Source organism: Strix aluco, chromosome Z (genome assembly GCF_031877795.1).
Source record: "Strix aluco isolate bStrAlu1 chromosome Z, bStrAlu1.hap1, whole genome shotgun sequence".
Lineage (NCBI taxonomy): Eukaryota > Metazoa > Chordata > Aves > Strigiformes > Strigidae > Strix > Strix aluco.
The window spans coordinates 86,593,825-86,606,479 of record NC_133971.1 but is presented as its reverse complement, the minus strand read 5'-3'; the positions used below and the strand labels follow the sequence as shown (position 1 = coordinate 86,606,479).

The window sequence follows — 12,655 nt, the reverse complement described above, 5'->3', positions numbered from 1 at the left end:
GAAAGGTGGCAAAGCCTCTTGGTTCTTTGTAATCTCAGATTCAAGTGCTGTCTAACCAGATCTGGGTGAACAATACTTCATCAGGGCCCAGATCATTTGATCTGGTCCCTGCTCTTGGCTGTTTCTCTGTGTTTCAGATGTATTTTGCGCAAGGAAGGGATATACGGTGGAAGAGCTCCCAGCAGCTTGTGTGCCGAAAGGCTGCTCAGCACCCTGGAAATAAAATCAGATCCCAGAGGCTGAGCAACTTATTCAGGGGAGAGTTTGGCAATATTCAGAAACAATGCAGAGGGATTAACAAGCCTGAGCTTCCTGCCTTTTTTCTTCAAAAGGGCAAGAGTTCATATCTGCAAGTCCTCCCTGGAATGTCTGCCTGCTCCAAGTAAACACACATTGGGTGACCCTGACCGCACAAAGAACTAGAAATCACAGCACACCCTCAGATCCTTTATTTGTGTCCTTGGCAATCATATGGTTACTAAGCTGGTGTGACAGACAAGTTGATGCTTTTGCACCACGTGGGCTAACACTGCAGGACTAAGCAGAACTGGGAAAAGCTCGAGTGAAGCCAAAGGTAGCTGTGAAAAAAGCCGACGGGCAGATCTCTGCACCATGGCAGTGTGGGAATGGAGCCAGCTGGATCACCAGAGAAGAAAGAAACATGACACAGTTTCTGCCACAGTCCCTTCCAGACTTAGAGTCTACACTACTGGTAAATTCGTTGTGTAGCCATTTCTGGCAGTACAAGGCCACTCTAAGCTGTTCTGGCTGCTCTACTATTAGCATTCATGGCAAGGATGGCAAGAGACAGTATAACTCACCTCAGCTGATGAGTATCCCGAGGAGGAGTATCTGGACATGTCAAAGTCATCATCACTGCAGGGAAGGACAAGATACAGCAATGAAGGAAACAATCAGAGACACCTGTATTCCCTGGTTAGCCCTGTCTTGAGCCATGAAGCTGTCCTTGAGGCACAGAGAAGTTACATCAAGGGACCCTGGAGAGCATCTTTCATCACAGTGCTCTTTACTCATGCCTTCTCCTACTTGTTTACACACACAGACCAGTAACAGCACATGCCAAAGGGCAAGGAAGAATGAGAGCGGCCTGCAAGAGCGGTTTCAGCAGGAGTTAGCTTCAGTGCTGCAGTCTGGCATGAAAACTCGCTTGCATCATAATGTATATCATCTTATTAACACTTTGCATACCTGTCCGTATCCAGGGCTACCAGTGGCTTTTCATCTGGACTCTGGTCTAATGACGAATAGCCCTTATTGGGAACGACGAGCCTGAAATAATTAAAAGCTGTCCGTTAACCACACAGTAAAGCTCAGTACCACACATAGTCTAGGGCAAAGCTACATGATAGTTAGGCTTTGCCCATTTCACTTCCTTGCAAGCCCTCCCTTATCAGTTAAGATGTTTAAATGTGTGCAATTCAGAGGAAGTGAGCTGTGTCTCTAGGTAGCTTAGAGCAGTTTCACTGGAATGAACGCTGGACATGCCTTGGGAACATGTTCCTCCCTAGAAGAAAAAAACATTGGGACACTCTCTGTTTCATTCTGGTGAACCTCTTCGGCTAGCACTGCTTGTCATATCAAGATTGTTTATTTTCGTGTGGCTTTTCTTTCCTAGCAGAGTGCATGACAGTAGCAATAAGTAAACAGGAGAAGGAGGCTAGGGGAAGCAGAGGCTCAGTGATCCTACTATTCTACTACTGGAAATCAGGGATCTGGTCTTTCTGTCTGTGTGCCTACTCAGTGGCCCCCCCCTCCCCCGGCCCCTCCCCAACACAACACTTCTGAGGTCTCAGTCCTAAATTTAGTAATATGAGAAATATGAGCTGGTGAGTGCAACATAAGAGCCCAGTCAGACTAGCACTTTTCAAATCCCATTATTTTATAATGACTTTCACTTCATCAGAAGTGTTACAAAGGCTGACGATGACTTAGCACCTTTAATTGCCTGAGAGAGTTTGTGAAATGGAATACTGGCTTCAGAGCTTCTCGGATAAGGAAAATGCATTAATACAATGGTATCTAGTTCTCAACAGAGTTCTTTCATCCACAAAACTGCACAAAGACTTTGGTTCATATTTAAAATAAGATGAACCAAATCAAGCAAAAGGAATAAGATTCTGTGTTCAGCAGGTGGGAACTGTAACAGTGATGAAAATATTCAGTGGGTTAACTCAAGTTTTCTCCCAAATGAAGAACTGGTCTTTAATAACATACAATGATGCACAATTATGCTTCACTAAGAGTTTGGGAAGTACAAACTAAAGATGATAATCCATCTCATCCATGCTCCAACTTCTCTCTAACTACCTGAAATGTTTTTTTGCTTGGAAAATTTCAGGCAGCCATTACAATTTTAGCAATACAAAGGCCTGCCAGGCAGTAAAGATAGGCAGGCTCAGGGAGAGTAAGATAAAACAAATGTTATTACAAAACAGATATAAGTTCATGACTACTTGTATTTTCTTACTGTGTTCATTGAAACACAAGATTAAAGAAACTAATTTTAAAAGTGATGCAGAATTTCCAAACTGCTGCACCAGGCGACTAGAGAAAATGGGATCCTCTTGCAAAGTCCAATACTCCTTCTCATAGCACTGGGACAGTCCTTCTGCCCCTGAAGCATTTAGGAAGAAGTCAAGAAGCAAAGATGTCTGGAACTGAAGCTGTGACTTGGCAGCAGCAGCTTGCCCATACAGGTATCAGAAGTACTGACTTCCATTCTTTATTTCCAGTTTTCAAATCACTGCTCTCTATATACTCACTGACAGTTCTCAGCATATCATGAGTGAGCAAATCACTATCAGGGAATCTGGGAGAAGAATGCTCTGTGGTGCTATTTACTTAATTAAAAAAAAAAATCACTACATCTTTTTCTTGAGAAATGTCTTTTTTCTTAATAACACAGAACTTCAATTTTTCTGCCCCTGATCTAAGTCTTCCCCTCACATCCTGATTGTCCTTATTTTCACTTCCCACTGCCCTTGGAACAAAGCCAGGTAGCAGTTGTAGCTGCTTTCATCCACTGCTGTCCCAGTATGAGCTTGTTGTCTTGGTGTTTTTGTTCACTTAACATGAAACATGTTACAACACAAACCCAGGTTTAGGTTATTCTCAGAGTGGACTGTGCCCAAGTGGTACAGATGGTGTTGTGGGCTCTGCCTGTGCTGGTAGCCATTGTGCCAGCATCACCCCAACCTTGTTCATATTTTATTTGCTCTTAGGGAGACTGAGCGTATTATGGATCCAGATCCTTTCACCTTTAAGGCTGTCTGTGTGCCTGCCCCAGAAGAAGACCGAATGGTGAAGTCAACCTGGTACTAGAGGATGGATGTCAGAAATTCATATAGATAATACAGAAGAACAGAAGCCTTGGGGAAGAAGGAGGTGGAGTAGAGACTAGGAGAGGCAATGTGGTTTTCCTGAATGAAGGAAAACATTTGATGGGAACAGCAGAACTGTTAAAAAGGGGGAAATGGTTTTAGCTTATTTTCCTCTTGCAGAGATCAGAAGAAACCAACAGTTCCGACTTAAACCATAACCTGGATGTTTTGCAATGTATCCTACTGGAGTATCTTCCATTATACCGCAACCATTACACTGTGAAAAGAAGCCACTTGAATAAACTTGTGGCATTTCTGCCTTCCTGGGGTTGCGCTGTCTGTGGCAAGAGAGACTGAACCATTCCGCGGTATTACTAGGGCTGTGCTTGTGGGGCAGCTTGGTTCCCAGAAAGCCAAGGGAGCTGAGGGATGAAGGGACTTGGGACGGTGAGACCCTGTGCCAGACACCTCCCAGTCATATGGGAACAACAGAACTTGGCTACATCTGCTACTGAAGCAATGGCTGCAAACCTCTGTGTTGCAGATCCCAAGGGATGCTTCTAAAAGCTGTGTGAAAAGAAACTAAGAAAAGCAAGACTACTGCCAGGAGGCTATGCTTGGCTGTGGAGGGGTCCACGTGTCCTCTGAACGGTTGCTCGTAAGTCCACAAATGCAATAAAACTGAGCTGGCTGTTCAAAAGCTTTTGTCAATAGATGTCACTGCTCTGCTCTTCCCTACTCAGATCACTCTTCTTTCCATCGGCAGCTCGGAAACAACTACCTCTCCAAGCAGAAGTCACTGATTTTACAGGTAGGCACCTGTACTTATCCCATCTTCTCTCCCTTACCATCTTCCGCCACTAATTTCAGTGTTTCTAAATCTCTCAAGCAGCAAATCTGCTACCATTCCTCTCGGGAAGCTAGCATGCAGCCTATTGCCAAAAGAAACCAAGTCTTTCCAGCTTGTATTTAGAAGACAAGGAGGAACAGTGGGCGTGGAAAACCCAGCTGAGAGCATTTGCTGAATTTCTTGCTGCCATGAAAGGTCTGGCTCCTTTATATGGTCTCAACAACGAAACACAGAGCAGGGTGCAATGCAATGTATTCCACCAACATTGCAGAGGCTTACAAATAAAACTTTACAAATTCCTGGCATGATTTATGACTACTATTTTGGGTTTGGGGAATTAATGCGAACAAGGAACCTCATCTGTTGGATGTGTTGCATACAGAGAGGCTCTGACCTGCAGTTCCTGTTCTGCTTAATATATGGTAATCCATGCAACTTTCCCATTCATCAGTAATCACCCAGCATTCACTCAGATTCTTCTGTCATTTTAAATGAGGTCCTCCACTAAAAACTAACACCTTTCTAGCAGCATGCAAAGCGTGCAATCCCGTGGGCTCAGGGCGGGTTCCTGCCTCCTGAATGCAGGTAAGTAATACATTGGTGTACTGAAGCTTGCACAGAAAAAATAGAAATACTATAAAACAAAGTATTCAGCTAGGAACATCTTTGTTTACAGTGGCTTGTAGCACTGTCTGATACTGTCATGCGGAGATGTGCCAAAGCAGCTCCAGCAAAGTATGACCATGCTGTTCAAAGTGTGGAGGAGGTGTATAGCAAAGCACACAGAGATGGATTATGTACAAGCCTTCGTTAAGTCAGCCAGTATGGGGAAGGGGTCATCATCAAAAAGGAGCAGGGGAACTACTGCGATAAAAGCAGCCAAGGCAGAACTAAGCTCTACTCCAGTTTGTGCTACATGAAGAAGCATCGTACCTCTCCCGCTGACAGGATTATGGATTACATGAGGCTACCCAGAACACGCGAGGCAGCTGTATCAAACCCCTGATCTCAACCAGGCTCTGCCTCCTGCAGGCTGCACTGTCACTGGTCCTGGGCTCAGCTGTTCCTGCATCTGCCCGGGGTGTGGGACGCAACACAACACAGAGCATTTGGGCCTGCCAGCTTTGGGAAGGGTCATCACTGCTCTCACAGAGTGTTTGGCAGTAGGAAAATGGTAATGAACATCGTCCTTGCCCATCCTAATGCCGTTAGGGATTGCAGTTTAGAGCACAGCTGAGTGCTTTTCCAGTCCTTTACCTTGTTCGTGCCATCACATTGTTCTTCTTGGGCTGCTGATTAACTGGGCTTCCCATGTTGCCGTTCTTCAGGGAGCCCTTCCGAGCCAGCTCCCTCTGCTTCTCTGTATATGGGACACAAAGGGGAAAAGCAAAATTAGGGGAACAGCCTGGCTGGCCACCACACAGCTGCAGAAAGCCAGATCTGATAGCGGCAAAAGGCATAGCAGAATTAATAACAAAGGACATGAGCTCTCCATCTCCCAAGCAGGGACATTGCAAAGGCTGGACAAGCTGTGTCCCATTGCATCCAAGGTCTCCAGGGCCTAAAACTAATGTACCATGACTCAGAGCAGCTGTTAACACCACAGTAAGATGGTCATGGAGCTTCTGGATGAGACCCAGCTGAGGCAGAGAAAGGGCAGAGACCCTGTCTCTCTCTGCACCCAGCTGCTGCATGGACCCTAGGACTGTGCTTTGTGCTGGGCAAGGGAATTTATCCTTCTGTCTGTTCTCTTCCTATTGAGGCTGCTACTGAGGGGCCCAATGGGGACAGAAAATGTCTCCATCATTTAGTGTTAGTTCAGCCTAGCTTGACACCAGGCCTGAGTTTCTGCTGTTTCCCTAGACAGCAACTCACCAGACTAACACACCCTACAGCAGGAAGTGTTGCTGCCTTCTCTGCTTCTCTTCCTGGCAATCTGTGATGCCCCCTGTGTGTCTTTTTCTTTTATCTCACATTGATTCTTGGGAGCTTGCTTCCTTTATTTTTTAAAAAAAGAGAAACATTTTGCAGCTGTATTTTTAAACAGCATATTGTTTGCTTACATTTTCAGAGTGTGTTCTACTCGCTCCATCAAGCTTTCTTTATGTATTCAAGCGCAAGAGGGGATTTAAGTTAGCTTCTCCTTTAGGAGATACTGTTTATCTTAATAACTTCTCAGCACAGAATCACAACTAGAATTTGGGTCCTAAAGCTAAGCCCTCTGCAAGTATGCAATGCCTGCACTGTATTAATATGGTCCTGCCTCCAGCAGGGATAGGAGCCCATGGATGATGAGTTTTGATATAAACCGATATTCAGTTTTCTGATTTAAAGTACTTCCTTGTTTCTTGCAGGAAATCAGTTGGGTTGAGTTAGCAATTAGCCACAAAAGTTGAGCTAACTGCCCCAATCTCATTGTGCAATGCCAGGCAAGGCTTGTAGCAAAAAGCTGAGCATGGGACGAGTAAGGCAGGAGGGGAACCAAGTGAAAATGTTCTCCAGAGTGTGAGAAAATGTTGGGAACTACTATCGTGGCACGTCTGAATAATAGGGGTTTATCAGACTGCTTGCTGGGGAACCTGAATAATGAATTAATTTTGCTTCTGCTTCCCCTGTGGTGTGTGAAATGTGCTGATACATTTTTTCTCTTGCAGATTTTATTCCCCTCAGAGAGAAAAGCATCTTTTTCCCACTTGACGTGGAAAAGCAGCACGCCTACCAGGCAAGTGCAAGTGCAAGGTGGGCCAACTCCGTCCCTTCCACACAAGTAAGAGCAGGGGGACACATGTCCAAGGCTGCCTTTTCTGAGGAACAAATAAGCAGCAGAGATGCCTAGAGATTGTGATGATGAGTGTGGCTGAGAAACCTGCAGAGAAGAGTACATGGTCCCACAAACCATGCCCAGCCCTGCTCCTGCTGACAGCAGAGGTGAATAAATGTTCATTGAACTTGGCAGGAAAAGGATTGGATTAATAACTCTCTCTGGCATGAGCAACAAAGAGGCTGATACAGGATCGAAGTCAAAACCTTAAATCAGAGTAATTTCTCAGGACTGGAACTTGCAAATGTCTTGGTTATCTCTGTCTCCAGAATAAAAGGCAGGTATTTTGCAGACCATGTGAATTTTGCTATTCAGACACAGGGATAAAGCGGGGTTTTATGGAGGCAAATGTTTACAATCCTAAACATAACCCAACTTCCACCCATCTACACCAGAAACTCCAGCACTGACCACAAATACACAGCGCTGAGACAAGCTGCCAACACTTTAAGAGGCTGTATAATTCACAAAAGGCACCTGACTCAGAAACGAGGTTACAGGTTTCATTTTCTGTCAAGGCAGTTAAGGCCTGCCTGAGCCTTTTAAATGGGCCAGTGCTCTCTGCTTTCTATTGATTGCCCAGTACAAGAACTAATGCTCTTCTCCAATTCAGATTACTTATTCGGCTGATGAATCTGGACTTCCGCTGTTTTTTCTCCAGCAGGTCTCTCCATGACTATTTCTATGCTATTACTGAGTCCTACTGCAACGTGTGGGTCTGAACAATGAGATTTTATATTTAATCCCTTCTTTCACTTATTTAGTGAACAATCCCAATGCAATGTAAGTGTGGTAGGAATATCCATGCCTGTGTCCCCAGACAAATTCTTAAGCATGAATCAACAGTTCATCTCCCTCTGAGATGCTTTGAATCCTGAATCCCTGGTGACCCAAATGTGATGGCTTCCAAGGGGAATGGGAGGCCTACTCAGCCCTCATGTGTTAGGACAAACTCCTGGAAGGTTGTGGAGATGTGCACGAGTCACATCAGGCTTTGAGGCAAGCAAAACTAGTATTTGAGCCTTACAAGTATTATGAACTATTGCTACTTCCACCATCACCCAAGGGAGTTTTTTGGTGCCAATCTCTTGCAGTAATTCTGGGCTGTAAATTCCACCCTCACACACCATCAGGTCCATCAGAATGAGGGAAGGAGGTTTCCAGTGCCCATTTTCTGCATGGTGCTTCCTCCTGGTATAGCAGGTGGAGTTTGTGAACCCCATTTCTAGGTAGTGAGCTCTTTCCCTGGCTTCCAGCTCACCTGGTTTTTGTCCCCAGATGTTTGTTTGAAGACCAGGTTCCCAAACTCTAAGCACTTGAGTTCTTCTTAGAAATGTGACTGATTTAGGCAGTTCTGAAGATGTTACTTTCAGAATCCAACATTTTAACAAAACCCTCTAATTTCACAAATTAAATTAGTTCTCATAGAGTCTGTGATCAGACACATAAGCAGTATGGTAAAGACAAGTTAGAGAAGGAACCACAACCTAGCCTTGATAAGCAAATGGTATTTTTCTTTAAAGTCTGCCCTATACTGGCTGATGTCCCACATGAGCATGAATCCTAAGATTACAACCCTCCACTGAGCCAACTGTGCTAACTTTTGTGTGAAACCTGGCAACTATGCACCTGGGCAATTCTCAGGGAATGAAAAGCTAAGATGCTCTTTCCTTCTGAGCCATCCCAGACTCTCTGAAATGGTAGCCAAGTATTCCCCGTTGGACTCAGATGAGACCAGTGCTCCTACATCTCCCCCAGCCTCAAGGCTGCTGCTTAGCTTGAGTCACTGAGGGCATGGTCCCACCAGAGGGGACAGGCATAGCTTGTCCTCAGCACTTGGCAGTTTCTGGTGCTGGCTACGAAAAGGGTTTCCATGTTCATGACTGCCTATGCTGCCTGCAGCACTCCAGCATGCGCAATGAATTTCCAGGAACGCAACATAGCCTCATGGAAAATTGATGCTGACCCTACAAAACTGCCTAATTCTGGGCAACTCTTGGGCACCAGAAGAATGAGGAAGGGTTAACAGGCACTCCTGCCGAATACAGAGAAAATGGGACACACAAGAACAAATGAAAAACCAGAAGGCTCTGATTTCCAGCCACTGTTTTTTTCGTGTCTGGTGAGTTTGCTGTTGGATGATCAATGAAAAGCTAATACAGCAGAGATACAAGGTGAAGGACAGAGACTTGGAGATGAGGAAGCCAGAATGAAACAAGGCTGCTCTCCAGCTGCTTCAGAGAAATCACCAATTACTGGCAGTAAAAGAGCTCCAACGATGCTCCTTACATGGTATTTGAAAGTATTTGAAAGTTGTTCAGCTTTCATTTCACATGGCTGTTCTACTTTTTAACCACTGTACCTATGAAATACACCTGTGGTTTGTCATCCCCCTTCCCATCACTCAGTTATGGGTGATTGAGCACACTGTGAGTGCAGGTATGATGGCTTGCAGGACAACAGGCAATCACTACCAATATCAGCAGGGCTGGTACAGTTGGGGGAGAGACAGCTTTAGTCAAATCCATGTTCTGTTGGCTTTTCACTGAATTTTCAGACACTTCCTTGAAGAAGCAGGACAGAGCAGAGGAGGTTGGGAGGGCATGAAAGAGCCTGCACATGCCTCTGACATTAAGAAGTATGGTCAATAAGGAGCCTGAAGATCCTCTCTGATCATTAGCAGGACTGCCCTGTTGGGTAATGCATGAGGTTTGCATGGCAAGGTTTTGGTAGAGGGAGACTACAGGGGTGGCTTCAGTGAGAAGCTGCCAGAAGCTTCCCCTATGTCCAACAGCCAATGCCAGCCGGCTCCAAGATGGACCCACTGCTGGCCAAGGCTGAACCCATCAGCAACAGTGGTAGCACCTCTGTGATAACGTGTTTAAGAAGGGGAAAGAAAACTGTAAAGGCAACTGCAGCCAGAGAGTGGGGTCAGAATATGTGACAGAAACCACTCTGCAGACACCAAGGTCAGTGCAGAAGGAGGGGGAGGAGGTGCTCCAGGCACCGGAGCAGAGATTCCCCTGCAGCCCGTGGTGCAGCCCATGGTGAGGCAGCGGTGCCCTGCACCCATGGAGGTCCATGGTGGAGCAGATCTCCACCTGCAGCCCGTGGGGGACCCCACAACAGAGCAGGGGGATGTGCCCAAAGGAGGCTGTGACCCTGTGGGAAGCCCACATTGGAGCAGGCTCCTGGCAGGACCTGTGGACCCGTGGAGAGAGGAGCCCACACTGGATCAGGTTTGCTGGCAGGACTTGTGACCCCGTGGGGGACCCACGCTGGGGCAGTCTGTTCCTATAGAACTGCACCCTGTGGGAGGGACCCACGCTGGAGCAGTTCATGAAGAGCTGCAGCCTGTGGGAAGGACCCACACTGGAGAAGTTCGTGGAGAACTGTCTCCTGTGGGAGGGACGTGTGGAGGAAGAGTGTGAGGAGTCCTCCCCCTGAGGGGGAAAGAGCAGCAGAGGCAATGGGTGATGAACTGACCACAACATCCATTCCCCATCCTCCTGTGCTGCTGGGAGAAAAATCAGGAACAGAGCTGAGCCCGGGGAGAAGGGAGGGGTGGGGGGGAAGGTGGTTTTAAGATTTAGTTTGATTTCTCATTACCCTACTCTGATTTGATCGGTAATAAATTAAACTAATTTCCCCAGTTGAGTCTGTTTTGACAGTAATTGGTGAATGATCTCTTCCTGTCCATATCTCGATCCATGAGCCTTTTGTTATGTTTTCTCTCCCCTGTCCAGCTGAGGAGGGGGAGTGATAGAGAGGCTTTGGGCACCTGGCATCCGGCCAGTGTCAACCCATCACAGGTAATCTACCTGGCTCCATGCTTAAGTAGAGCAAAGCAGCATGAGCTTCTGTTTCAGCTTGGAGGACACAGACAGCCATGCTGTCAGTCTCATGCACTGGGGAATTTGGCTGCACCAGTTTCACTTATGCTACTCCTGGACATTGTGGCAGAAGAGGAACACATGGAGTGTCACCTGTGTGTGTTCATGTGTGTCTGTGTGTGTGTGTGTATGTGAGAAGGGGGTCCAGGATCCTTTTGACACCATGCTCTGAACAGCATGCAGGATAGCCTTTCACCTGGTCCTGCCAACCACATCACATCTCGCCCCTCCTTTCTCGTCCACCTTGTCACTTCATCTTTAAGACAATTTGTCCCACTATGACATTAAAATAATTTAAAGGAAGAAGATTAATCTGCTCAGTGAGCAAGCTGCTACCTTTGTGCTAGTCTCACACTTGCCTGTTCTGCTCGCTGACCCCATCTGAGTCATTCAGCATCTGCTCCAAGTGCTTCTTTAAGGTAAGCTCTGTGGGTGACAATAGCCAAAGACAGCTGCGGAGCTTTCAGTAAGGCAGGAGTAACACCTAAGTATAAAGGAGCAAAGGAAATGCATGCTGCAGACACAATCAGGACCATACTTGCCTCAGCCTTCCATCCTGTCTGGCAATGGTATCATATTATAGCTGCGCACAAAGGTCCTCAATAGGATGGTGCCCCAGCACGCTGAGCCCTTAGCAAACTGTCCCTGCCCTGGTGTGCTTTCACCTGCCTGATTTAGGATGTGTCAGAGGACAGGAAAATAACTGCATGCTGACAAATGAAGCACGCTCCCACAGGGAACCTCTGTTAGAGAAAGTCGTGTCTAAGTCGAGAGGAGATGAATTCTCCCCTTACCACTGGGAATAACTACAGCCCTAATGAATTATTTCAAGCACTTCTGTATTAGTGCAATTTTAAATGGTTACCTGTTCAGCTGGCTGGATATGTCTAGCTGCTTTATGATGGGGGAAAATAGGAATGGAGTACGTGAAGCAGAATGGACTTAACATGAGTGTGTCGATGTTAAAAATCAGATTTGAATAAATCTTTACAATTACTCCTCTGGTTTCAGTGTTTAAATGAAATCATAACCAGCATCCTGATTGGCACAAATGCCGTTCAGTGGCAGACGAGGCTGGTTTGCTTCCTTTGCACTGTGGGTTGGAAGCACGCAGATGCTGACCGCTCCTGTCTCTTTACTAAGAGCTGCTGGCTGAACCTCGCTAACTCAATTGCTTGTGAACCTCCATGATCAAGAGGAGATGGAGCTTCCTGCAATGGGGACAGTATAGTGTGAGTCCATGGGATTTGCTGCAGTGGGAAGACAACTGGGAATTAATCTGGTGTGACAGAGTTGTATTTTTCCATCTTCAATGTCTATGAGATGAGATTTTGGGATGTATTTGCCTCTCTGTCCCCCACGGTCAGATGAAGTGTTTCAGAGGCTGAGGACTGCAGTGATTCCCTGATGAATCCCTGATTCTACCTTCTCAAGAAAGCCAAGAATTTAAATTACACAGTAAATAAAATTAATCTGTCTGTTCAGATACCACTGAATGATGAACAGAGTCGTGAGCAAACAGAAGCAAAAAGAACGAAGTGCTGACTACAACTTCCACTTCAAGCCCAAGTCCTGATTTCAGCTCACTTGAACCATTTCACTCAGGGACATTAGCATGCATCTAGTTAGCACTGAAACCTTCACTACCTTTCACCTCTGACAGAGAGTATTTGTCAGCGAGGACTGTGTCACTTCTTGGAGAGATTTCAAGGTATGTACATCAATAGGGGCTTTGCTGGCAGGCTGTATA

At 46.1% G+C, this 12,655-nt stretch overlaps 1 protein-coding gene across 4 annotated transcripts in view; it reads right to left on the bottom strand.

The window, feature by feature from the left end:
- The window catches only part of FAM219A (family with sequence similarity 219 member A), a 106,127-nt gene that overhangs the window by 9,471 nt on the left and 84,001 nt on the right, over positions 1-12,655 (bottom strand). For all 4 annotated transcript variants that reach the window (XM_074813778.1, XM_074813777.1, XM_074813776.1 and 1 more), the window contains 3 exons: positions 5,449-5,551; positions 1,210-1,290; positions 822-876 (listed from right to left, as the gene is read on the bottom strand). In XM_074813778.1, coding sequence (XP_074669879.1) covers positions 822-876; positions 1,210-1,290; positions 5,449-5,551 — 239 coding nt within the window. The remainder of the gene's footprint in view (positions 1-821; positions 877-1,209; positions 1,291-5,448; positions 5,552-12,655) is intronic.